This window comes from Aythya ferina, assembly GCF_964211825.1.
Source record: "Aythya ferina genome assembly, chromosome: 2".
NCBI lineage: Eukaryota > Metazoa > Chordata > Aves > Anseriformes > Anatidae > Aythya > Aythya ferina.
This window is the reverse complement of record NC_140297.1, coordinates 98,026,319-98,054,141: the sequence shown is the minus strand read 5'-3', so window position 1 is coordinate 98,054,141 and position 27,823 is coordinate 98,026,319. Positions and strand designations below refer to the sequence as shown.

Here is a 27,823-nt window from a genome sequence, read left to right as displayed (position 1 = left end):
TCCTAAATCCCAAACACAGAACCCTACCAGCTACTAGGAGGAAAAATTAACTCTATCCTAGCTGAAACCAGGACAGGAAACAAAATAAGCCTGGAAAAAACTCTCTGTAAGACGACTGGGAGGAGATAATGACATTGCCAGAGATGATGTGGGGAGCAGGCTAAAGTACTGTGGCGCCAGAGTCCAGCCGCAGGTAGCAGAAGTTTGAAGGCGGCGTTATGCGCAGCCCGGCTCTTTCAAACCCATGCGGGACCCCCCACGCCGTGATTTAGACACGGGACCATACCACAAGCGTGGTGGGGGGGCTCTGCCATCCTCCTGCCCCCCGTGGGGCCGCCCCCGGGGCGGGGCCGCCGTCCTCAAAGCCGGGGCGGGCGGCGGGCGGCGGGCAGAAGCTGCGCGGGTCCTGCGCGGTATTTGCGCGGCCGGGGCAGCACCATGGAGAGCGGCGCGGCCGCACGCCTGGACGCCGCCGCCTTCCTGGGCGCCTGGCGCCGCTTCGACGCCGACGGCAAGTTTTTTGGGGAGGGGTGGACACGCGTGGGGGGACCACACGGCGGGAGGGGGGGTGCCTGTGGGAGGGTGGGCGTCCCCCCAGGTGGGTGTCCCTCCGGGTGGGAGCACGAGTGGTTGGTGAGCAGTGTCCCCGAGCGTCGACCATGGTGTCCTGTGGGTGTTTTGGCTTCCCTCTTCCCCCACGTCGTGTCCAAGCTTCCCTCGTTTTATCCCCAAAGTTTTTGCCTTTTTCATCGCCTCCCTGCCTCTCCTGCTCTGTTGGCTCTTGGCTTCCCCGTTTGTGTTTTCCCTGAAAAGTTTTCTGTAATGAGAACTATGGGATCCCCACAGTGCTGTTTCCACCACCCCATAAGAGCAAAGTGATCAAATGGGACACAAAACCCCCTGAGCAGGCAGGAAAGGGGTCCCCCACCCCGCAGCCTCAGCACAGCGAGTAGTCCCCATAACGCCCTGCCGCTGAGATGTTTTACTTGCCTTTAGACAACGGCTACATAGAAGGGAAGGAGCTCGACAACTTCTTTCACCACCTCCTGGAGAAACTGGGACCAGAAGTAAGTACCGTGCCGTGCTTGTCGTGCACAGAGTCCACATAACAAGGCAGTTATATTAGAGGTTATTTGTATTTATTGTCCTTGGGTTGCTAGCTTCCCTAGCAATCCCTGAGGTAAAGAGCTCCTCGCTTAGCAACGCGGTGGCATTTAGGCAGGTAAAGCAACAAGTGCAAAATGTTGGAGCATTTGTTTTCGGTCCAACATCTGCTCTCGCCGTGAGGCTGCAGCTGGCACCAGCCAAAGACGCTGATAGGAAGCGTGGAGAGAAAGTCATTTACTGCCATTGAAACACGTGAACAAGCAGTGCCACGCAGCCTGGCAGGGCGAGGGGCAGCGCCACGGTGCTGTTTTATTCCAGCAGGTGCTGATGAGCTTTGTTAATGAGAGGGGTTTATTTCCAAGGTCAATTCTTAACAAATATTGTGTCATTACTTTTAAATAGTGCTTAGGAAGAAGAAGGACGTCTGTATGGCTGAAAACAGCCAGAGGCCAGATAGGAGTCAATTACTTTGCTCGTAAGGTCAAGACCTGGCTCCCAAGTGTTTCTGCTTTTCTCCCCTGGTTTACTTTTCTACTCGTGGCAGCCTTTCCCCGTTTCACTCTCTGCACTACTACCAGAAGTTGCACAACAATTTACAGGGGATAGTTTCTCCAGCTCCAGCCATATTTTGCCTTCCACTGCTTCTGCCAGTTAAATACAAATCCTGCCTCTCGGGTCGTTTGATCAGAAGTATCTAAAGGACATGTTGGTAATGGTCCTACCATTTTCACTACGCAGCCTATGGTCAACCAGTAAAAGAAAAGGAGTAAGTGTCTTCCAAATGGAAAGGAAGGGTATGCCAAAAAAACAGATATTTAAGCAACAAGTAATTAATGAAAAGGGAAAAGGTAGCTAATGAAAGGCATAAAGTCATGACTATCAAGTGTAAAATCAAAATTACACTTACAAGCTGAGTAGGAGTCTTGGGTCTTCAGGGCTACAATAAGAAAAGATGCTGTGAGTCGCTTTTTTATCAAGTATTTGTTTAACTTGCAAGTAAGTGTGGGTTGAAATACTGGCAGTTTCTGCAGAAATGTTTCTCCAGAGCTCAGATGGTTAGACAAACAGATAAGCACACAGAGTTTAAAGCAAATCAGAAAAGACTCAAAGATAAGCGCAAAGAATCACTAGGAACCCAGAAAAGCAGTTCTGAAGAGAAACTGGAAACCTTGTGGTGGGTTTGGACAGGGATGCCAAACTGTCTTCAGCTCCCTGATGATTAGAGGTCCAGAGGAATCTCCCAGCCCTGCTCCATCCCATAGCTGCCCCTCTCAAAATCCCATCCCATGTGGGGTTTTGGCAGCAACCTCACACCAGCTGGGTGCAAACTCGGTGTGTTACAGCAGTTTTGGCAGCCTTGCTGCCGTCAGTGTGAACTGTACTATACCGGGCCCGCCTAGCTGGCACCTCACTTACTTTTGCTCTCTAGGTTTAGCCATTAAAAGAAAAAGCTTAGCACAAAAGGAATGGAGAAATAATCATCTCTCCCCCCTCTCTCCTAAAAAGAAGAAATGAATAGGTTAAACCTGGAATAAAGTGCTTGCTAGCTGCCAGGGCACTCAGGCAGGCTCTGAAGTGTTTCAGGTGTTCTCCCCTGGTTTTCTGTCACACGTCTGACAGCATTTCTTCTCAGGCAATGTTACCTTGGGTAGTAAGACAACCTGCTGTCTTCTTCCCCTTGCTGACAGCCTGTTTGCTGTCCTCACAGTTTTATTTGGGGACAGGCAGCACCAGAGCAGCTTGTCTCCTGCTCTGCATGCAGGGCATAGCTGCCCTGTGTATGAGATCACCTGCAGCATTGCATAGAGCACACTTCTCTACCTGCTTTGTACAACAACTTTGTGTAACGATTTTCACCCATTTTGCTCTTTTTCACACGCTTTATTTTGTACAGGCTTGTGGTTATTGTGGGAGGGGTAAAGAGTCCCCCCTGCAATGCTTTTCACTGCCCTAGAGAATTGTAATGGCATCAGTGACACGAGCAGTGAGCTGGGGCTGAGCATCCCTCTGCTTTAGGGCTCATTTTGACACTTATTTCTTCTGTGGCCTCTTGACATTTCTGTTCTCTTGCACTGTAAAAGAGAGAGACAGTAATATGTACTGGCGTAACTTCCAGATGTGTCGCAAGGATTAATTAGTGACTGCGTCTGAAGTGCTCTACAAGTGATAAATAATGTTATCAGCTCTGGAAGTTGTCTCTGCTTGAATAGCAAATGGTCTCATAATTATATTTTTTCAGCCTGCACTCTCTAAGCTGTTATTTCTGTTAATGACCACTGTAGTCCTTCAGCTCTGTTTTTCTTCCCAGCGACTCGGCAGCATCCCCAGCTGACACTAAATGCCAGGGGATCAGAGCAGCTGGGAAAACAATGCAGAGTGAGCCCTCAGCAATCTGGGAGTCAGATTTCTTGGTGACGGGGCTGAGCAAGGAAGGAAACTTGAAATGCCATCTAGCGAGGGAGGCTAATGCAATGTCTTTTACTGAACTATCAGGAAGCCAGGGAGAAAAGGAAAACTTTGAAGCAAGGTAGACCTGAGTTTTGCCAATGCCTTTTAACTTTATAATAAACAGACCCAAATCCCAGATGCTGATTTCTGTCTTCCCCCGTCCAGCAAGGGGCAGTTCTAAGAAAATGCCTTTGATTTCCAGATGTGCATTACATGTGTAGAAGGGGTAAGTGCAACACAGTGGATTTATGGCACTGATGTACTCAAGTGAGGTTTTTTTTTTTTTTTTTTTTTTGATAATTTTAAGTTTATCAAGGTTTGTGAGCTGCTGTCTTTATACATCTGCTGCTGCCATCACTCCCATGACTTCTCTCAAACCACTTCAGCCTCCAGCTTCACTGCACAGGTGCCGTGAGCTGCCTGTGCTCTCTTCTCCCACTTGCTCATAAACCTCTTTCTTCTACATTATGGGAACACTTCCATTTGTAAAATCCATTATCTTGCAGTGAAAACTTAGTTTTCTTGCAGCACTGAAAAAGTAGTTTTATTGGAACAAGAAATACTGCCCCTATATTTCTCTCTTACATCACTATGCATCTTCCTTTATGGAAAATATTTAGGACCTTCCTTGCTTCTTCTTTGCTATAGTTTTAATGAAGCTCTATGTATGTTCTGATAAAAATTAGATAAGGAAAGGTTTCTAGATGAACACTGTAAATTTCGGATTGGCCTTTTACTGAAAATTTCTATAAAATTGTGTAGATACAAGAGGAATTGTACATTACCATTTCACTTTTAAGGTTCATTCACAGGAAGGCCTTTGTTTAAATTGGAGTAAAATTAAGCAGAGATTTAGGAACAACAGACTTTCAGATAAAAGTCTGTTGCCATCACCCAACTGGAAGTGTGTAAGAGGCCATGCGTGGAAGTCTTTGAAGTGCAAATTTGTTCAGGTAAGACAGGTATTAGCCTTGATATAATCCCCGCTCCCCCAAACCACCTAGATAGTTATGACTGGGAGGGGCTGAAGTTAATCTTCAGGAGCTCAGCCTGAACAGCTGTAGAGGATTTGTCTTTTATTGTTACTTCCAAAGATGATCAGCCCCCAGCCTCTCGTGCATGTCAGTCTTGCCTTGCACAATGTCTTATTTGTCTAAATCGCGTGTTTAACTTGGTGGTGAGATGACATGGTCAGGAACAGCTAGTTGCTCAAACCAAATTTAATGTCCAAAATATCAGCCAGCCTCAGAGCCACCCAAAGCAGACTGCCCCTATATTGGACCACCCCAACAGAGCCAGGGTCACAGAGCAGGTCTCTGGTGACCAGCAGGTCAAGTAAGAGCAAGAAGACCCCTACCAAAAAGCATTCATGTTGCAGCTTCCTCCAGGCTAACTCAGAAATCTAAACCCTGAGTCAATTCTGGTAATTGCCCAAATAAATACATTTGTTTATTTAGGTGTGGCTTTTGTCGGCCTTGATTATCCCAACCAATTCCTATTCCAGTTGCTGCAAGTTAAGGCAGAGCACTGCAAACACCTGGAAGTATCTATAATTGCAAGCTCGACACGCCCATGGGAATAACAGGCAAAACTGATGTGTTTTCGTTGCCCAAAGGCATGTCAAAAAGCATTCAGCCTAGTGGAAAGGGCAGAACAAAGAACCTGTCCAAAGCCTAACCACAGAAACGTGACGGCACAGGGAAGGCTGCAATACCCTTTGTTCGATGCTGGTGTCTTCTATGTGAAAAAAAGATTTCCCACATATGTGCTGATGAGAGCTAAAGCAAAATAAGCAATGAAAGCCCGCAAGGGATGACACTGTAAGTGCTCATCTATTGTAGCAGGCAGGATTGTAGTAAATCCTAACCAAAGTACAGGGCCAAGTCCTCCAGCAATAGCACTGCAGGTCAGTCAGCAAGATTGGCCCAGTAGCTTTGGGTGAAATCACATGCTAACAAAGACAAAGAAGTCCAGCATACAACTACACGCATAAAGTGAAATTCGTGAATATAGAGATTTTTTAACACTACAGGATTTAAAGAACAAATGTTTGGCCAAAAAAAGTTATCCTGCTAAAGTCGAAGTGTATGTTTCTGACGTCTTGTCTGGTCTTCACTGGCCTTCCATCATTACTATGTGTTTTTTGGCATGGTAATTATTGTCAAGGTTGTTTTCCAACTGTCATTCTTGGCATATGTAATTTATTTTTCATAGATCTTGTAGGAACTTGATATCTCTGAGACCCTTTGCACTTCTATCAAATTTGGCTGAAACGTTGTTAGGAGAAACATGTGCTTAAGATAAGCTTCATTTTTTTTCAAGGAACAGGCTACAATAGTCACTTACATTTAATTTCTTCTTGCTTTTTATACCATAATCAGTATAGGGACTGGCTTCCAAAAATCATGTCAAGAAGGAAAAGAAAAAAACTTACAACAAGGCTGTCTTGATCAGCAAGGATTAAGTGAGGCTGCCCCTTTCATCAAATAGTCAGGTCTCCACAGCGCTGCATGCATTCACTTTTTGCTCCCCCAAAACAAATGACTCATAGCTGTATTTTCATCATGAAAAGCTGCTGACAAGCACATGGATCCCTTAAGGAGTAAAAATTTTATCAGAAAGCATGGGGCAAGAGTACAACAATATGAAAGGAATAGGTTAACAAAAGGGACAGATTACAGCCAGGTTTCCAAAGAATCATAATCAACCTTGACAAAGAAATTAAATGCTGTGTGGATTAAAAAAATGTGAACATGCCCTTTCCATTATTACAAACTGTATTAAAAATTAAATTACCTTTGTGATGCTAAATATTTCTGAAGGGTTTCCACAAAAGGAAAGATGAAGACTGGACTTGGAAAAGAGAAAGCAGAAAATTCATTTGTTATGGCAATTTCAATTATAGAAGCTCTCCTCTTCAAAACTATGTGGAAGAACATCCGTAGAAAGAAATTTACTGCTCAGCCCTGAGATATATATGAACAAAGTCACAGCAATATTTTAAACTGTACTTTTATGAGGAAAAAAAGTGACGTGTCCTCTTTCTCACAGGGCATAGTAAGGATTTATTCCTTGACCGGGCAGCACAAGCATGCAACAGAGCTTAGAAACCATGCAGCATCCAACCTGTGAGGGACTTTATATTCATATAGAATAGAGATTCATATGTATAAGGAATATGTATATACATTTTAGATTTTATAAAGCCTGAGCTTCATATGAAGCAACCTACAAAGGGGTTAGAGCATCCCTCTGTTCCAGGCTAGTTTTTATCATCATTACAGCCCAATGAAGATCGTATGTTTTGGGATTAGCAGAGAATTGCAACAGCATTTGCTTTCACAAGCTTTCACAAAAGCAGAAGTTTATCGAGCTGCTAACAAGTTTGCAAGATTTTAGCCCAAGCACTGAACACTTCTGAAAACTTTGCAAACCTTTGAAAGCAGGGAGAGAGGCTTAAAATGGAGATGTTGCTTGAGACAGGCAACATGGTCAAGACAGCATTAGCTTTTAAGAAGAAAAAAAAAAAAAAAAAAAAAGATGTGCTCAGCTACAGTGCAATCAGTCCTCAGAGAATGGTGTCCTCGAGACTGAATTTTTTCCCTACTCCCCTTGTAATCCATAGAGGATTGAATAAATAGACTGTGAGCCTGAGGCATTTGCAACAAGTACATGTTTGGCTTTGGCTTTCCTGCTTGCCTCAACCTTTAGTTGAACAGCAAATTAATAATTACAGGGGAGGGAAGGAAGCAAGGAAGGAAGGAAGGAAGAAAGGAAAAAACAAAATTTCTGGGAAATCTGGTGGCCATAGCACTGCGAGCAGCACGTATGTAAATGGCATCCATCCTTGCCTGTGCCTATCTGTAGTGCTCTCCTTCTTGCTAATCAGCCTCTGCCCCTTCTCCCTTTATTATAAGACTTGCCCTGATCTGGGAGGCAAGGAAATATTTGTAAGAGCCTAAAGGCAACTGGAATATAACATAGACGATACTTTTGTCCAAATATTTTCGAGAAAGGGATTGGCATCTTCATCCATGGTCCTGGCTCTTCCTTGCAGCCTGCTCAGGCTGCCCCACAGCAACCTACAGACCTCCAAAGTCAGATTTCAGAGTGAGCAAGTACAACAGGAGTCTGCAGTTCCTGTCCTTGCTTGGAGAAGTGGAACAAGTCATGCAGACTACGTGCAGGCTTTTTTCCACCCTTTTTGTGACTGAAAGGCAATTGGAACAACCTACTGGTCTGCTCGCTCCCTCCCTTGGTTTGTGAACACCACCTTTAAAACCTAATGGTCATACTCTGAAAAGATATATCATACATAGTGTAAAAATCTGTAATATAAAAATTATTTTGCTTTGAGTGTGCATCTTGGGAAAGCCCATTTGTACAGCATCTTTTACTTCCCTTTTATTCCTTGAAAGCAAAAATTGCTTTTTAGCAGATGCCTCTACCTTTTGTGTTTCATAAGCAGCGTATTTATGATATAGCTTGTCCAATATGAAAAATACACTACACCTCTCGGACTAAAACCTATTGGAGCTGTGTTTCTGTACATTCCAGATTTGGGGTATTGACTTGACGAATTCCATAGCTTGAATCAGTTAAAAAAGAAAAAAAAAGAAAAAAAAAAAGGAAAGGAGGCAGTCTTATTTTTATGCAGATAACATTCCTGCCACGCAAAGTTCAATGAAGTAGTGGTTAAAAGCTGACACGAAGTTGAACATTTAACAAATGACTAGTCTGAACTCTGCAGCACATTTTGTAAAATATCAGCTCTGATTATAGTTTCAGAAATAACTTATCCTACTGGGCCTGGAGGAGGATAATTTCAGAGTACTTTGCAAGCCTATTGAAGTCAGCAACTGATAGGCTTGCCTAATGCCTGGGAAGTGTCTGGAAGCGTCAAGGTGCAGTCAGGAGGCAATTTAAATGGCACGAGGATCATGAGCTATAATGCCGAGGGGATGGCCCTCCGAGGCATCTCCCCTGCGGCGCTGCGCCCCAAGGGACGTGCTCCACCTGCCCTACAAAGGGCCGCCTGGGTGCCCCTGTCCTCCCATTCCCCCTCCCAAATCCCCAGATTTTCCTTCATCTGGCTCATCCTCTGTTACCACAGATAGTGACAAGATAAAAGAGGTTCGCTTGCTCTAAGCAGAGCCCCCCTCCCAGTTACTTTGACTTGACACTTATAAATCGAAGCCAATTAACATTTTCTCCCTGGTTTCAACATAGGATCCTCTGCATGGCCCATGCTATTAACGACTGATATTACACCATGCTGTGAAAGATTTTTGTGTGAGCCCATAATGACTGTGTGCAGGCAGATGCTCATGAGCTCAGAGTGTGCTCTGAAGTAAGGTGAAGGCAAATTAAATGATACCATAAATGATCAGTCATACTGTCTGACTACCCATTTAACTCCAGAAATCTTCTTTGTGTTATCACTAGCAGCAAATTAAGGTTTATGGAAAATACCAGTCACACCTAAACATGTGGGAAAAGCTGGTGACGACGCGGGGGTCGAAATAACCCTTAGCTTAATGAGCTTAATCAGAAGATATGATATCTCACTGCCTTTCTAATGACTTCATCTGTGACATCCTGGTGTGTCTCTCCAGCCCAGTCACTGTACAAATCCCCTGCAGCAGAATTGCTTGAGAGCAGCTGGGAATAGCATTATCAGCTGGCTGCTACTGAGTATGGGCAAGGCCAGGAAGGTTTCGGAGCAACAGGCACGTGCAGGTCTCTTTGTGGTGGTTTCAAACACCCATCTCAAGCAAGAAGATGAGCAGCCCTGTTACTCTGCTCAGAGGGGCTCCAAAAGTAGATGAAAAAGAGAAGCTGGGTTAGGAGACCCTGAAGGACACTGCTGTATCTGTAACTCCACCCAGATGTTGAGAAGATAAAGCCTTTCGAGGGCTTTTCTACAGAGGTGGCAAGGATTTAATGTATGCTCTTGTAAAAATGATAGAAAATTATGCAGAGAGATGGATGGGGTCAGAACCAGGAGCTGGCCGATGCAGGTGCAGAGGGAAATGTGACGTGGTGAGCACTGCTGAGGGATTCACCAGCTGGGCTTCCCAGCCCAGCCACAAAGCTTGTCTCTCCAGAAGGCTGTCCCCAGGCTGGGAAGGTCAGGCTTTGTGTAGCCAAGTCAGACCAGGTACCCTAAAGGTTACCATTTTAAGAAGTCGTGCCTGGTTAACCTACATGATGTGTTTCACCTGCCCCAGCAATGCCTGTCAAAACATGTAACCTGACAAATCCTGAGAGCTCCTCACTACGAATGAATCGATTATGGGGTCAATCAGATGCAAAGGGAATGCGAATTGCTTAAAATCCTATGTTATTAACCCAGAAATGCTGACGGGGCTTAGTGCCAGGTCTGGAACCGGCTGACTGGCAAGAATAAGCAGCCATCTCGCCCCACAGACAATTTTCAAGGCTGATGATTTAGTGAACTACAGAGATGTTCTTCAAGGATAAGGGTGTCTTGTTGAATGAAACAAAATGAGAATTAGCAGCATCTGAACTTCTGTAATACAAATTCAAGCAAAACCCAACCCCAGGGATACAGTGGGAACAGTTGGCTAAAGAAGCAGCATCACTGAAATGTTTTAGGGTCTCCAAGCACTGGTCTCCCAACTGATAGCTTAGTTGCCCCAAAGTTATGTGTAGAACTTATTTCCAGATGTTCAAATGAGGCGGTGTGTGTGGACTTTGAGAAGCATTAGCCCCCAGCTGTAAGGATGCAGTGTTCCTGGTGGTTACCTGTGAGTGAGACTTCCTCCAGGAGGCTAGAAGTGCACTGGAAGTGCCCCCAGCAACTTCCATGCACGTGTTGTTTTCCCCATGGCAGGACACCATCACGGAAGAAAAAGTTCAGATGATGAAGGAGCAGTTCATGTCCGCCTACGATGTCAGCACCGATGGCCGCTTGCAAATCCAAGAGGTATCTCTCCTCACCCCCAGCCCAGGGTTTCTTTTACAGAAGGAGGGAGGATGAGGGCCTGGAGCGGACTTGGGAGATGTGAGAGATAGAGCTGGGTGGCGAGGGGGTGAGTCACGGAGGGACTACGTAGCCAGATCTCTTGCTCTGGGGTTTATCTCCATGGCAGCTTCTATTTCTCATACTGCATCTGCCGCCGTCCAAGCTTTCCTTATCTTTACTTTCCCTGTTTTTTCAGCTTGCTAATATGATCTTGCCAGATGATGAAAACTTCCTGCTGCTTTTCCGCCGAGAAACTCCCTTGGACAACAGTGTGGAGTTCATGCGGGTCTGTATCTCTGCCTGGCCCTTTCCCCTTGCACACCAATAGCTTCTTCAATACATGCACCCCAACCACCTTACCCTGAAGAGTTAGGACAGGCTGTGAAGGCACACAAACGCATCCCTGTCCTATCCAGGGACACGGAGAAACTCATCCTTGGCAGAATGGGCACAAGAACAATTGTGAAATACAAACTCATTTTTTTTTCTCTGCAAGTTCCTTCAGTTGAAATTTTTGACTGCTTTTCAAAGCAGTCAAAGATTTCAAAGACTGCTTGCAGTTGCTTTTATTTTCAGTTCAGACTGAGGGCTCCTGCAGATCTATGGCCAGCTGTGTGCCAACCTATAGTCAAGGCAATAACCACACTGAGAAGCTGCGTGTACAAATTAGGTAAGAAATGCAGGCCCATTTCTCAGTCTTTTCTTCCATTTATAGAAAGCATGTCTGCGTTAAATACGTGATTGCAGCATGTCACACATACAGCATCTAAATGAGAGTAAACACTATTGTGTGGAAAGTTTATTTTATTTTGTCCACAATTAGTTAAACATTGGGTAACACAAGAGCTTGCTCATTAGGGAAGTCCCAGTTCAGATCTTTACTATCTCCAGCGTTGGTGATTAATTGCAATATTTATGCAGTTGTATCCATCTATCCCTATCCAGATCTGGCGCAGCTACGATGCTGATAGCAGTGGATTTATTTCAGCTGGCGAGCTCAAAGTAAGTTATTCTAACCCGTCTCCTGGGGCTTGATCTACGGCTCACAGATGTCAACGGGAGCCCTTCCGTCGCCTTTACCAATTTGCTGCCTTTTTGTGCAGATGACAAATGGCACTTCTAGCTTGTTCACAGCCAGTTTAAGGGCAGGGAACCCTCTGGCCTACTGGCACAGCTGCAGGGACCATGCTGGGCTGGAAGAGGCTCTGCTGTCACCCCTGCTGTCCCACCACCCTCTTGCCCTGCCCCATGACCCTAAGGAGCTGCCTCACCTTGGCTTTGTTTGTGCACCTCTCCCAGCCTTGCTGAACAGAGTTGTCCTTTATTAATGGTATTTCTTCATAATCTCTTCCTGAACCTGTGGATTTTTTGAATGCTAATTTTTTTAAAGGCTTCTGAGGCAGATGCCTGTTCAGAAACCACCATGAACATGCTTTGAGCAGTCCCTGGGCTGTGCCGTCCATGTGCAGCCCCACACAGGCAGATACTGAAGTGTTTTGCTGAGTGGAGACTATTTTCACCTGAGATCAGTTAGCAAATACTGTAGGACTTATGTTATCTTTGCAGATCATTTTTTTCATTACAACTGATTCTGCTACGCCTGCTCAGTGGAAATTTGGTAATTTTCTAATGTATTCATAAAAAACATGCTTCAACTTAAAATGTGACTTTTACATGAAATTGAAGGCACTGGTACTAATCAGGAATGTGAAGTTAGATTCATGTGCCCCTGATGAATTTGGATCTAGTTTCCTACTGCTCCTTCTTGAATTTACTCTGCAGAGTAACATTTGACTCTTTCCTGACTACAGGATTTCCTGCGAGATCTCTTTTTGCAGCATAACAAGGTGGTTGCTGAAGTAAAGCTGGAAGAATATACTGACACGATGGTAAGAAAAGAGAGCAATAATGTTGTTTGGATTATAGTACTGCCTGAAAATCCCCCTGAGGGTAAATGTCCTGGTATGTGGTGTCACAGATGCCCTCTCAAAGGCTGTTTCTTCCCCAGGAGATCCCTGTGGGAAGTTAAGCAGCACATGCTGCTGCTGCTTCTTTGCACTGTACTGGACATCAGCCGTGAACTGCATTTCAATTATTTTTGCTTTGGGTTGAATGGTTTATTATGAGAAAACAGCTTGACTTTGTGCCACAGCAAACTAAGCCCTAAACCTGTTCAAAAAAAGATGGGTGAGGTGCATGTATCCTTCTTCAGGGGAGGTTCAGCCTCAGATAGGTCCCCAGCTCCCTCTCTCCCTCCCTCCTAGCAAAACCTTCTCTTCTCAAGAGATGAAGGTATCCATCTCTTCTCGTCTGCAAAACCTAGAAAGCCTTGCTGGCTCCCTGCTGCTTCCCTGAAAGGCTGGGAGCTTGAAGGCTTGAAGGCTTTGTCTTGTCCCCTGCCTTCTCACAATGTATCTTTAATCCTGCAATCATCAGCAATATAATATTTGGTGTAAATTTAGCATCAGTCACCTCGATTTCAGAGCAACTTATTTTATCTAACCATCTGAAAACAAGAAGGAAAAAAAAAAAAGCCCATTTCTGATGTCATTATCAAGGGTATCATTTGAGTTCCACCAGAAGACACCTACTGTTGCAATTTTCTAAATGGTTTTCACACGGGACTATCTTGCTTCTTGGCACAAAATCTGTGTTTGTACCTACAGAAGAGCTTGCTATGCAAGCAAATGAGGAGCTGCCCATGTATTTTGCAATACCACATTATGAATGCATGAAGGATCAGTGACTAAAAATGAGACCCTTGAAAGCAAAGTGAAAAACTGTACCTAATGGTGTACAAAGGTGTGTATGTCTTTTTGTATTTATAGAACAATGAAGGGAGAGGAAAGCAGACTGCAGGAATTATTTTCCAGCTGGAAGAGCTTGAAAACAATAAAAATCCAGAAGCTACAGCCAGAACGAAAATCTTTCCAGCAGTGTTTGTAGGTAGCAAACAGCTTTTAGGCTGCTCCATTAAGGCTCCCTTCCCCAGCGGCTCATCTCTGACCGAGGGCTGCTGGTGGATAGGTGATCTGAAGCGTGTAGACATTGGGCGGCTCATTTCCTCTAACTTTTTTCCCTTTCCAATAATTTCCCAAGAAATACCTGTGATTTCTGCCACCCCAGTGCAGCTAGATAGCAACGCAGTTGGGAAGAAATGTGGTGTGGTGATGCAGTCCAGCGCTGACAGCCAGGGGGCCTGGTTTCTATTCCCATATTTTTTATAGATTGGCTTTGTGTCTTTGAAGAAACAGTTTAGTCTCTATGCTGCAGAATAAGATTTGATCTGGGAAAGGGAATGCTTCATGTATCTGGGAAAACCTATGACTTGAAATGCAAGTCTGGCTCATGAGGACAAAAGTTTGCAAGCCATAATGCCAAAAGGATCACAGATGTTATTAGAAAATGAGGATGTGGCATATGTCTTTTTCGCCTTATGATTCTTTGCTATAAAGATTGAGGAGGTCTACAAAGACACCTGATCCCAAGAGCTAAGGTGGGATGTGAAATCACAGAGTAACATCACAGGTGCTGCAATATCCTGCAGCAAAATGGAGGGTATGCATCATGTGTGTCACGGCAAGGTAGGAACATCCACGTGGACAGCATCTCTACAGTAGCAGCTGCACTGCAAAAAGTGATTGCATGGGAAGTTGTCTGAAGCAGTTGTGCAATATTATAGGAAGGGAAGAAAAATTCAGTCTTACATTATCAGTGTATTAAAAAGAGAGAAAACTGTATTAAAAAGGGGAGAAAAAATGACTCGAGGTGCCAAGAACAAAGGTATGATGCCAAGACCCAGGTGATAAGAGCACTCTGCTTTCTCTTCCTGTTTTCTGCACGGAGCAGGAATGTCCCACCGGGAAACTTCTTCCATCACCACTGTCAGGGTGATAGAGGCCCTGACATATTTGGCCGGAAAGCCAGAGCCTCACACTTCATTTCTGAGGCTTTTAACAGGCTTTCTGTTGCATCTCTAGCAACCATCAACACCATCAACAATTCCTTTAGTGCAGAATGGAAATATTTGTATTTCTTTGCCCCCCTACTTTGTTCCCACTCTCGCTTAGAGCACAAGGTCTTCTGGATGAGGACCTTTTTTTTCCACCACAGCTACAGAGTGTATAATGGTGGCCCATCCATCCTGTTCAAGGCTTTTAAGTGCCACCGTAATAACTTTCGGCTGAAAGAAGCAGCATCCCAAGGAGCAGTAATCCCATCTGTCTCCACAGGCATTTACAGATCTTTGTCCTCTTTTCCCTGCACTCCACAGCTGGCTGCATATATCTTAAGCAGCTACTGACACACTGAGTGGGTCCTCAAGCTTTCTGGCAATAGGGATGAAGGGGAAAAGATAGAAAAGATCTTTTTAAGGAAGATAGCCAAGGTAGAAAGTATTTATTTTGGAAGTATTGCTTTTGTTTGTTGCTTTAAGGAGCCAGAGATGTCACTAGTGCCTCAAAAAAAGAAGGGCCCTTCTCTCTCTGACCTAGGTTTAATGTAGCGCCACAAATGTTTCTCCTGAGTAAATGTTAAGGAATATGGAAGAGAATATTAATATTAATATTAATGCTCACTGTCATTGGTGAAGGCTCTCTCAAGGCTTAATGGATTTTGGACCCAGCTACGAGTCTTATTTCCAAATTTGTGGTGTAGGCTCTTCACACTTCTCAGATTCAGATGCTTTTACATATATAGACTGATTCATGGTATGTATGTATACACACATACATATTAATATTTTATATCATTCTAATGTTATATTTTATATATATTTACACATTTATATGTATGAACACATTTCTCATTCTTTATCTTTAGCCACTTCAAGTCAGACATAGGTGAAACCAGAGTATCTGAGGTAGTGTTTCTGCTCTGCTTCACTGTTACTTGAAGCACTTTCCCATTTTTAACATGTGTATATTGGCTGTCTGCAGAAAGTAGCATCACTTTATCAAGTTGCTTAGAAGCCATTTGTTAGCAGACTATTCTATTTCCTTGTGACCTTGACATCCCTTCTTCAGAGAGCACTGATTTAGTGATAGATAATCAGGGATTAGATGAACAAATAATGAACCCTTGGGAAGAAAAGCAGTAGGGAATTTGTTGGCATTGAACAAGCACTATGAGTTTGTTAAATCAAATCTTAAGGAGAACCAAAGTCACTGAGTAATGCTGTGAAAGAACATCTGAGTTCTCAAGGCTTTTGGTGAAGGAATGAAAGTAGCAATTCTGTGCTGAGGAAGCCCTTTTGCAGGGTTTCTGTTAGTTTTTTTGCTTAAAGATATATGTGTATATATATATATTTGCTTGTATTGATAGTCATTAAGGGTGTATTAATATTTTCTTTCACGCAAGCATTTGCATGAGAATATAAACACTGATGCGCTGTTCCAAATCTTTGAAAAAGTCTGTGGGCTTGTCTTCTTCCAGAAGAGACAAACCACAGATGACTTCTAGCCTGAGAGTTGTGGGCAGGGAGCAAAGTGCTTAGAGGCAGAAGCAAAGCTTTGGATTGCTCTGAGCCTCTCTGGGCAATGAGAAGATGTCTGGGAGATGGGGTGGGGGAAGGGATGTAATTGAAAGTGGAGGCTTTTGATAGTGTGGTAAGAATATTATGCCTTCTTTAAGCAACACAAAATGGAGAAATGAAAACTTGCCCCATTACTGCTTCATCATGAGGAGTGTGGAGGATGGCAGTAGTACTAACAACCTTTCCCATGCTCCTGGTGAAGTTTCAGACCATGCACACCCAGTTTATGCTTACATTTCCCAGCATTTTGTCACGAGTGGCAGCTTCCATACACATCCATGCACGTAGCTGTGTACTTCAGCAGAATGTTGTAAATGCCTGAATATGAACCAGATTTAAGATGTAGCTTTTGATGAAATTAAGTATTCATCCCTTGTCTTCTGTAAGAACAAAATTCACACTCAGCTCTTGCATTTTGGCATACATTATTACCTTGTTGATCAGTAGTTCATAGCTTCCCAGATAGCAGCATGCTACTCTAATTGGTAATCCCAGTGCCTACAAGCCACATGCGGGGAAAGCTCAATACTGAGGCAAAGTTCAGCAAATTATGTTACATATACTGCTGAAATAGTCACTCACAGAACACCAATACTCACTTTTTGAATTGCTTTATGTTGTTATAATCAGGCTGAGCATTAAAATGTCCTGTAATTTGAGCATTTTAGCAAAATATAAAGGATAAAAATAACCAAACCAGAATATACTCTTTGCCCACCACAAACTAAATTTCTAGGAAGGCAGTAATGTAAGCGCAGTGACTAGTAATTCAATAAGTATTGGTCATGAACTGCAACATCTGAAGAAAATTAGTATATGGATATGGCTGAGGATGAAATCTTATCTCCAGAGAAGTCAATAGAGCAATCCTCCCAGCTATAATGCTGCCATAGTTTAACCACGCTTATCTGCAGAAGTTCTGGGGATGGAGCTGTGTATCCTGAGCAATCATTGCCCACACATGTGAACCCACAGCTGACTAGGTGAGGGCTCTTGTTCTTCTCAGTGCAAAGGGAAACAGGCGCACTTCTCCCTGAAGATGCTCTGTGTCCATGTGAATTGTGTACTACCTTTATTTTGTGTTGGTGGACTATTGGTGGTTTTGTGGTTGCTGGCTGTCCCCTCTGCAAAGACTGGATGCTCAACATGGTTACTTCTTCATCTGTGAAGTTCTGTCTTTCTGTCTGTGCTCTTTGCCAATGCCTGTGTATTTACACAGGGAAAATCCAGGTGGTGTACTTTCTTAGCACCTTATTGGGCAAGCTAGCTTATCCATATAAATTAAGTCATTTATGACCACCATACAGAGCAGTGCAATGGAAAGACATCTTTATTATGATGACAAAAGCCTAAACAGAGCCTGATATGTTTCTTAATACATCCTAATCCAATTTCCCAAAGCCCTAGAAATATGATAGTGGAGTATGGCCTAAGACTGGTGGTTTAGGGGAGAGTTCTTTGTACTTCCCTTCTCATGATAGTGGTCCATGCTGGCCTTCATCCCAGGTTGCTCTGTATGAATGCTGTAACTACAAGAGACTGTGTCTCCAGTTCTGCATTGGCACTGCAGCCACCGAGCCTCCTAACACCAGCCATCACACTGGGAGCCCTCCCTGAGCACTTCCTCGTGGCTCTGGGTCAGTGCGACTCCTCTCACTGCAGAAAGGCTGCCTTGTTGTGTGAGATAAAGGGAGGGTTCCCACATAGCTCATGAAGGGTTCCCACATACCTTGTGAACACCATGGAGATAAATCTGGCTCCTGTGTCACTTCTGGACTTAATCCCAGTGGTTCTGTCGTCTCCAGTTTTGCACTGTGCTTGCTGTGATGTAAGCCAACAGAGGCAGAAAATCACATTTCAGCTCAACGCTCACTTCTAAAGATCAAAACCCATGGACTGCAGATGCCTGCAGGGTTTTGAAAATCAGGTAACAGTCTTTCAAGAACCGAAAGACTCTTAGAAACCCTATACAAAATGACTTACCTAGATTATACAGGCAATCTGGTGGGGCAGAAAAATGAACTTCTGTTCCAGGGGTCCCACAGGGCCCTCCAGGGCTCTGCAAAAGCCTCTGGGCCACCATCCTTCCCCACAGAAATAAGCAGTCTTACTGCTTGGACATGTGTCTTTGGTCTTTGTTTATACACATGTAGTAACGTTTTTTACTCCTTGGCTATTTTAGTTATAGCTGATGTGATATAGGTGGTCGAGATGTACATTTTTAGAAGGTAGATGGTCAGGGAAGGGACAACTCTCCCTGTGTCTTCCCCCAGGGATAATACACTTCATTACACATCAGAGAAGGGACAGAAAAGTGTTTAAAAGCCAGCTTTAGTAATTCCACTGATGACAAACCTATTTATTTTGGTTGTTTACTTCTCTCCTTATCTCTGTCACAGAAAATAATTTGGGTTTATAATCTTATATAGCTCTTCAAAGCATGTGTGAGCTTGTCATATCTTGGTGTTTCAGTGGCCTTCTTTACAACACCTGATTGAGGAGGCAGAAATATTTTTTTTTTGCTGAATTCAAAGCCAATGGCAGTTTTAATTTAGCACTTGAAATGCAAGATGTAGCAACTTTCATTTTGTGAAACCAAATTTCACTTACGCTCTGTCTGCCTCAGAGTACACAGACTAAATTCAGACAAACAGAGCTAAGACTTCCCTGGTGCACTGCCATTAAAACGTCAGAGAATTAATTTGTGCAAACATTGGGTAGCTTGACAGTAAAACAAATGCATCATTTTATAAAGCATACTGCAGAATGCAACAAAGCTTTTAATGAAATTGAGTGTTATTTAAACATGCCAGACCTTATCCTTAACCACATGGAGATGTTGCATATCAGCCTGGCAGCATAATTACACCTTTTGAGAATGTAAACTGAAAATCCATCAAGTTTAACATATCAAGATGGTGTGCAAAGGCAAAAGGTTCAATTAGAAACAATCTCATAATAATTTAGAATACCTACTTCTCCCACAAGGTATGCATCATCATATGGGGTGGGTACCCTCTGTCATTCTTTGTGTGCTTATGTACACAATTAGCAGATCAGATCAAACACTTGCACGCTTGAAATTTGAAAGTTTAATTAATGAACATTTCCCTAGGCTTTTCCATCCCAAGATTGCCATATAGCGCGTATGCATGAGCTACAGTTGTCCAAATAATAGGATTAGGTCTATCTTGTTAGCTGTGGTACCTGAACTAATTCAGTGAATGCTATTCCATCTTCCCTACGTGTTTTCCATCTTTCATGTGGAATTCACAATGCAAGAATTAGACCGAACTAGCTCTTCCAGCAAGAAGTTTTTTTTGTATGGGCAACAAAAACATCTCATAGGTTTGAAAATTTCATTTAGAATGTTTCCTGCAAGGAAAAAAAAAAAAAAGAAGAATTTGAAAATGCAAAGATTCTCTCTTGATATTGCAAAAACAGAGATGAATGAAAGAGGGCAGAGAGGAGAGCTGTTTAGATATAAGTAGACATGGTAAACCACTGGAAGTTTACTGTTAAGCTCAAAGATTGAGTGCAAACGAAGCAAATTGATTGGGGACGTTGTTTTTCAGTAAGCATTCCACTAAGGGATGTATTATCTCTGTAGTTAAATTTGTTTTAATGGAGTCTGCAATGCTGCTGGAAAATTGCAAAGGGTTCAGAAATGGGTAGAGTTGAAAACCACTGGCTCAGAAAATTGATAACGGAGCAGAAAGGCTTTCACAACTAAACCATCACCTCTAATCTAGCCTGTTTCATTAAGGGCACACAAAGCTCTCCAGCTTCTCACAGCTTTTTGAGACTTCCAAAACCATGAAAACACTTTGTACCCACAACATAAAGCAAGTGCAGGGCAGGTGGGACACTTGAAAGTCCCAGGAAAAATATGGCTACACTAGGGTAGCTTATTTTTTATGATAAATGAGATGTGACTTGAGATGTTTCATGGGAAACAAAACTCATGGCTTGTCTTAGACAGGTCTACCTAAAATGAAAAATGGGCCTAAGACTGCTTCTTGGATTGGGGACCAATTCTGTTCTGGTCCCAGAAATTATCGTCATGGTCAGCATTTATGTATGTTTATTAGCATGATTGTACAGTGTTTAGGAACACATTGTTATGGAGCTGAGCTTCTCCCAGGAGCTCTGTGTGTTTACTTTCTTGAGGAATCACAGTGGGAATGGCACATCTTGAACCCTGTTGGAATCCAAAGTCTAGGCTGAAACACAGGCTTTTAAGTCTCAAGAGAGTACTTCTGAAATGTCACGGAGAATAGAGGGAAAAAAACCTTATTTGGGAACTCAGAAAATACATGTAGGAGGATCTGGGTGGAGTTCAAAGGCCGTAATTTCCAGCATGTTCTGATAAGGGACTTGTGTCTCTACGTGAGGACTAGGCCAGCACCTTCAGCTCAGCCTGCTCTGTCCTGGGCAGGCTGAGCTCATCCCAGAGGGGCAGAGCATCCGCAAAACGCTGCCTTCGAGGCTATCCATCTTATGGTGGTTTCTTACAGACCTGTGGATACTGTCGGGGTCACTAATGCTCCTCAGCAGCCTATATGGAGAGAATTAGAGAAACATTTTCAAAAGCTGTTGATTCACTAGACAGCCAAGGGGCTATGGCATCCCTACTACCCACATTTTGGCACCTTCTTTAGCTGGCTAAATAGGAGTTCATCTCCATAAGCTTCCTTTATGGAGTATTTTTCAGAGTAATTGTGCAAGCCGGATGTTGTAAGGCAGCCTGCGAGGGCTCCTCTGCAGAAGGAGCTATTATGGTTATCTCCCTCTCTCCTCATACAACATACAAAAATGGCTTAGCCACTAATGTGGTCATTTGGAAAGAGGTTTTTAAAATGTGATCTGTGGTCATTTACCTCTACAGGGAACATTAACCATTTTCTATTGCCTGCAGAAATACTGCTTTATCTGCAAAGAACTGAAAGCTCAGCTTTTTCTCTCCGATGGCAGTGGGATGCTGTCATTGCAAGGACATTTCAATCCCTCAGTGGCACCAGTGTGGGCAGCTCCCACACCCTGCCTCCAGCCTTGCCCTGTTGTGGCCCAAGCAGACACCAGGGAAATATCCTCACATTGCAGTGGGACAAACTAAGGGGCAGAAGGCAAGGTGGAAGTAGTAGCTAAGATGGAGAGGGACATCTTGGATTGACCCAATCTGAGAGAAATCCTCAGGATGGTTCAACAGCTTTAATTTTCTCTCTTTAATTTGCTCTAGGCAAAAAGGAAAAGTGGGAAAGTGTCTTTCCTTGTGCCACTGAATATCTGCATTGGTATCAGGACATGAGTTTTCCAAAGATCTCAGTATGGACCTTCAGTTGTCCATATGAATTTTACACTTTCTGTCAATAGCTGAAAAAGTGAGCCCGTACCAAGTGTTCATCAAAACTCCCATCCAAACCTCAGTACTATAAATCACAGAAGAATTAATAAAAACCTGCTGCAGTATCTTATTTACTCCCAGCACAACAGAGGGCTACCACAGACTCACCAACCTAAGTACAAGCACCAGAGCAAGGGGCAGGGATCTGACAAAAAAAGAGGCATTGTGTTTACTCAGTGGCACCCCAAGAAACATCAGAGGATGGTCCCTGTGAACCTATGGAGCATGTGCCTGCCCCAGCAGTGTGCTACCACACCAAAGGTTTTTGGTGATTTGGCTGCTTGTAACCACCAAAAAGAAATGAGGTTCATGGAACAAAGACCAATGCATGTTTTGTTATTGACAAAGAATGACAATCCATCTTAGGAAAATATGTGTTTTTTCCCCCATTCATATACTGAATACATTTTTTCCTTTTAGCTTTGAGCCATAAGTTATTCATGTCTGCGACCCATTACACTCTTCCCCCATAACTTATTTGTGCCTTATAGGGAAACACGGTACCAAATACATTAAATAAACAGATAATATCTCGCGGTGACTCACCGAAAAGATTGCATTAAGAAAAAAATAATATTCGGGAAAGGAAAACTTTTGCACTCACCCAAATTAACCTCTTGAGATTGGCAGCATGAATCTTCTTTAGAAGATTCAATGCTAGCCAACTTTATTTCAGGGCACAGCAAAATGTCTATCAGCTTTTTTTGTATGTCTCCTCCTCTTGGCCTATCTATTTCATGGTGACACTGTCTTCTTGATTTTTAGATGAAAATCTTTGACAAAAACAAGGATGGACGGCTGGACCTGAATGACCTGGCAAGGTAGGCTTCAATTACAATGATGCATTTTTCAGCTTGCAATGCAGATCTAGGCAAGGTGATGACTTAAAGCAGTAATATCTCTCTGGGAACATGCATTTGCATCCTAAATTACATCAGGCACTCTCACGTAGGCATCTCAGGTCTCTGACACGTGGTACTTACTGTGATAGCCTGTGAGTGCTTAGTGCTGATGACACTGAGCAATGCTAGGAGTGGTTCTGGGTCACCAACTTATTCTGGTATGGCTTGTGCCCCCCCAGCACCGCTCCCCAGGAGGTGGCAAAGAAGCCAGTAGTGCTGCTCCTCCAAAAGGTTGGCAGTCCCTCTCAACAGAGGACAAGCATTTGTTTCATATTGCCCTGTGCAGCACAGATGGCAAAGAGGTTTTGCTCCTTTATTGAGGAGTCAAGGCACCACTGCTGGTGAGTTTGGCCATGTCAACAGGAGAGGATTTGGAGAGACAAGGAGAATGAAACACATTTGTGATTGAAACACATTTCTTGCACCTTGAGCCCTTCAGTTTGTGGAAATGTTTTGGCACACCCCAAAACTACCAGCTCTAAGAGCCTCGAGGCAAGCAGAGCAGCTGGGAAGATGAAAGCTTTCATCAGTGCTGTGAGGGACTTGTGGAGAAAGTGTGGGTTGGGAAGGAGTGTAATTTGTGTGGCCTCAGAGCTCAGGCCAACATTACTTCATCCCTTCCTTTTCCAGCCAGCAATTCTTCCTCGAAAAGAGGGTGATAAATTACAATTTCCTGTAACACAGCACAATAACCCAGTCGCAGAGGAATAATAGTCTGGCAGCTCTCATGTCAGAGGCTGGCAGCCTCCACTGCAGTGGGCCATCAGGAACAAAAGCGAGAGGCAGTGGTGCTAAGAAACCCAGTTTTTGGTGAGCCAAGGAAGACCTGCGGCTCCCCATCAGACAGGGAGGGAGGCACGTGCTTACTGAACAGCACCCATGAATAACCTGCAGGAGGTTTTCTATTTTAAAGGCCCGTAATCTCAAATCCTCCAATGACCTGGAATAGTTCAGAGCAGTTTGTGTGAAGATGACAAAGCGGCAAGATTGTAATTTAAATCTCTCTTTTCAGGATTCTGGCGCTTCAGGAAAATTTCCTTCTTCAATTTAAAATGGATGTAAGTATTTTTGATGCATTCCTCCCATCTCTCTCAGCTAAGATAACCTGTGCCAAAACCCGAATCTCTTTTTTTTTTTTTTTCTCTTTCTTTTTCATTTGTTTCTCCTCCCTGCATGCAGGCTTGCAGCACAGAGGAAAGAAGAAGAGATTTTGAGAAAATCTTTGCACACTATGATGTTGTGAGTCCTAAAGGCTGTTTCTTTGTGGTCTTTACATGACACTGATTAAATACAAGCTGCTAACAGTTCCTGTCCCTGGTGGGTGCTGTGGGTTGCAGCAGTGCCAGATCCTGTGGGCCAGAGGTGTACAGGTGGGGCGAGCAGAGCTGGCTGATGCTCAGAGGCCAACTGGCAAAGGACACATTTTCACTTTTTCAATCAGCACAGCCAGTACTGCTGCATTAACAATATCTCTCTGCAGGAGGTGCAAGGGCTGCAGAAAAATTAAATCCCTTCCAGTACCGAGCCAAGAGTAATTCTAAACCTGGCCCTGGGCAGACAGAAATGCCCAATCATTGGTTAGAAAATAGCAATCCAGAGCCACTTCTGCCATTCACACGATGGTGTGGTGGGATGACTAGCAAGCCTCACTAAATGGTGGGAGATGTTGCTGCCATTTGAGCGGAAGAGATGCTTTGGAGAAAAGGAAGGGATCCTAGCATTATTGAGCTCAGTGACAAGGTGGATCTACTGACTAGTAAACATTTTTGTGGTTTTGACTTTCTGGAGGGTTTTGATGTTTCTTCCATCTTTCAGAGTAAAACAGGAGCTCTTGAAGGCCCAGAAGTGGATGGGTTTGTCAAAGACATGATGGAACTGGTCAAGGTATCTTCATGGCTCTTACTATTTATTAACACCCTATATGTCCTATAATAATTCAGTGTTATTCTGGTAAAGTTATGTAAATAGAGTGGTTAGTGGGAACAGAGAGTCAAATTTCACTTTGATCAGAAGCAGAAACAGAAGTCATCATCTCAACATAAACACTGTAGAGCATTTCACCATATCACAGAAATTCTGCCTGACAAATTAACACAGCTTGACTCAGCAGTTGTATTTAAGAAAAGTCCATTCTAACTCATGCTCTGAGCTGAGCAGATATTATGGTATCACAAACAGTTTATGAAAATTTAGTCACCACCTACTCTACCCACACAGACATATTTTTTACTCTAAAGACATTAGTATTTAGGATAAAATAGCTGAAGGGTGTGGAGTTAGCTGAAAGAAAAATTGGAATGAGTAATACGTGCCTCTGCCTTTTCATATCATATTTGAATGAAAAGCAAGGTAATGCTGGTCAGAGATGGGAGCCCCCAGCTCCCACTGACAGCGACACTAACTGAAGGTTCCCAGAGCATCATGAAGCTCAGCTGAAACTTCAGGAAGTTCATATGTAGGATCCTTGGTGGTTGTGATTTTGTAAGGCCACACAATCAGCTTTAGAGGACGATATTGATAGAGCTGCCTCTGCAACAGAAATCTTCTTTGACTAAGAGCAAACCATTTCCCTTATTATTCTGCCTTCAGGCTGCTGGAACAGCTGTTCAGAGAGGACAGGGCAATTCATATTCAGGAGGTGGTAACAGTAGTACAAATGTTTATACATAAAAACAAAAAACACAACAGTTGTTACTCCTAAATTCTGCCTTCTCAATGATGAGCAAGTATACCTGTATTGATATCGATCAGCCTACAGTCCCAAGTCCATTTGGCAGACACCAAAGACCTCACCTGTGTGCAGGCAGCTGAAAGTCTGTGTATGTTGTAGCCATGGCATGTAGGGAAGGGTGTGAGGACAAATGGACCACTGGGCTTGTGCTCTGTGCATGTGTGTGCAAAGAAGTGAGGATTGTACTTGCCCTAGGGGCCTTTCTTCATCAGCATCACTCCTGAGCACCACTAGCTGTGTGCGTGCATTTGATCTCCTCATTAGGAAGTGGAGAGCAGGGAAGTGGTACAGCATTAACAGCAGGCAGAGGCAAGGTGGCCTGTAAAGTATGCCTTTAGCATTCATTTGATCCACTAAAAGTATTTCTAAGCTGCAGACTGGCTTGTAAAATAGTGACCTGGCAACAGAAATGCCATGTGAAACATGTGCCTCCGTGGGCAACAGGTCTAAGAGAGGAAACAATGAAAGCAGAGGGCCAGACCTTTCTGCAGACACTTGTTTGAAGCAGATTAAATACTGCTGATCCTAAGGGCAAAAACCATCTCACATTTCCTTGTGGGACTCACCATGCCATAAGCTTAACCATGCCCGTATTTGCAGAGCCTCATTTACCCCTTCCCTGTTCACTTCCCCACTCTAATGAGCTGATGTGGGGTCAGGCCACTTGGTTGCTCACCCTTTGTGGCATCTCCCTGCAGCTGCACTGCCTCCTGCTTTTCAGAGCTGCTAAAATCCGGAGCTGTTTTCCCTCTTCACAATATTGTTCTCTTTTGCCTGCAGCCCAGCATCAGCGGGGTGGACCTGGACAAATTCCGCCAGATTCTGCTCAACCACTGCGATGTGAACAGGGATGGGAAGATTCAGAAATCGGAACTGGCCTTGTGTCTTGGACTTAAAATGTCCCCATAGCTGTGGCACTGCTTGTGGCTGTGTTTTCCTTGTGAGATTGCCTGCTACTCCTGGTGAAAGTGTGCTGTGTAAGCAGGCAGGTGGCAGAGCAGGGGGGCATTTGTATGAAGGGGCAGCAGATTGGGAAGACAGTTTTATCAGTGTATTTAAATACCTGAAGGGAGGGTGCAAGGAGGATGGAGCCAGGCTCTTTTCAGTGGTTCCCAGTGCCAGGTCAAGGGGCATTGGGCACAAATTGGAAATCAAGGGTGTCCCTGCTGGAGTAGGGCTGGGACCAAGCAGCCTCCAGAGGACACCTCAGCCATGCTGTGAGTCTGTGACAAGTGTCAGTGGGTGGTATTCAGTAGATGCCATGGCTTGTGGGCCCCTCCAGCAGCTTCTTTGCCCACAAGGACACCATTTGCTCAGAAAAGGTGCTGCTCACCTACTCCTGCCCCCGTGAAACACTGCCCAGCCTGTCTGCTAGAGTAGGGACAAGCATCTCCTAATGTCAGTGCTCTTGGGCTGCTGCTGCTGTGTGTTTCTGATGGTTACCTTCCATGTGAAGTCATTTCTTTGGTGAGCATTGTGCTTTTGTTTGTGCAGTTAAAATATTGGATGATTGACAGTGTATTTGTGCAGAAATAAAAACAACAACAACAACAAAAAAAGGCAGTTACAGAAAATCAGAAAGACTGGAGTTCGTGTGTTATGTACAGAAAGCCATATGTTGCAGACTGACAGAGTAGCCATTTTACGTAAAACCCATCAAATGGCAAGAGGTTTTGCAATGCCTGTCAGCTGTGGTGGTTTTCAAGTCTGCCAACAAATGAAACACATTCGTTTCTTCCCATGGGGAAACAAAACATAACAGGAACTAATATTACCTCTAGAATGAAGTTGCAGGGTAACACCACTTGTGGAGGAAGCCTTTCTTAATAATAAAGTATTAAACAAGGTTTCCATAAATTGAGAAATTGGAAGAAGTCTAATTAAAGAAAAGCTCATAAACACAGGCGTATGTTTTTTTAAAATCCACAGGAATTAGCAAATTCTTGCAAGCTTTGTTGAACTTGAAGCTTCCTCTCACTCCCAGGCCATAAATGTAATCCTCAAGCTTAAAGGCATCAGCGTCATTTGTGCCATGTATTTTCCTATTCCAAAGGATTTGACCGCATATTCAGAAAGTGCCACACCTACACTATCATGCCCAGGTAATACTTTCTTCATTTCAAATGAGAGTTGCTGCGGTAGGGCTGTCAGCAAAACTTGCACACACTTCAGCATTTATGTCTCCTGCAGATGAGGGACCCAGACGTGACACTACAAGTTTCTTTCTGGTTATGTTCTTTGCACAAGATGGCAAAATGAAACACTCCCTTTATACTCTGCTTTATCAAAACTAATCAGAAATTGCCTTCAGTCAACACACACAGAGATGGTGATTCAATAAAGCACTGAAGAACATATACAGCTTTAGGGAGATGCTCATTTTCCGTTTACACCCATGATGATAAGCTCGTAGACAAAGTGCTAAGTGCGTGTTTAAGCACAGCACTGAACTAGGCCCTTAAGCTTTTAGCTGCATTTTATCCCCATGGCAGCAACTCGAATCACAACCCCAATAACAGAGCTTCACAGCAGTTCAGAAAAAACATAAGCAAGAAATCAGACCTGAGCCACAGCTCCACAAGCCACCAGGGACATGCTTTAACTCCCAGTCACTTGCGTCTGAGGGAAGAGCAGTGTTCAGGAGCAGACGATGACAGGGAGGAAGCTGAATGGAAAAATCCCATGTGCTGCTTACCAGACGTGCATTACC

The 27,823-nt window shown here is 43.8% G+C and overlaps 1 protein-coding gene across 2 annotated transcripts; it reads left to right on the top strand.

Moving 5' to 3' along the window:
- The first annotated feature begins 354 nt into the window (after positions 1 to 354).
- Positions 355 to 26,694, top strand: SCGN (secretagogin, EF-hand calcium binding protein). 2 transcript variants are annotated; one of them, XM_084507670.1, is made up of 11 exons: positions 355 to 511; positions 997 to 1,067; positions 10,412 to 10,504; positions 10,740 to 10,829; positions 11,489 to 11,545; positions 12,355 to 12,432; positions 22,246 to 22,301; positions 23,395 to 23,440; positions 23,562 to 23,621; positions 24,198 to 24,266; positions 25,894 to 26,694. In XM_084507670.1, the coding sequence occupies exons 1-11, from the start codon at positions 439 to 441 to the stop codon at positions 26,020 to 26,022; spliced, it is 822 nt and encodes a 273-aa protein (XP_084363796.1). In that variant the 5' UTR covers positions 355 to 438; the 3' UTR covers positions 26,023 to 26,694. The 2 variants fall into 2 exon arrangements, with proteins under 2 accessions (XP_084363796.1, XP_084363797.1); XM_084507671.1 differs by lacking the exon at positions 23,562 to 23,621.
- The last annotated feature ends 1,129 nt before the right edge of the window (positions 26,695 to 27,823 follow it).

Excerpts from the sequence above, each read along its gene's own strand:
- SCGN (XM_084507670.1), top strand. The coding sequence starts at position 439 with ATGGAGAGCGGCGCGGCCGCACGCCTGGACGCCGCCGCCTTCCTGGGC. Across the intron at positions 512-996 it reads GCGCCGCTTCGACGCCGACG|ACAACGGCTACATAGAAGGG; the intron begins GCAAGTTTTTTG and ends ACTTGCCTTTAG. Across the intron at positions 12,433-22,245 it reads AAGAATATACTGACACGATG|ATGAAAATCTTTGACAAAAA; the intron begins GTAAGAAAAGAG and ends CTTGATTTTTAG.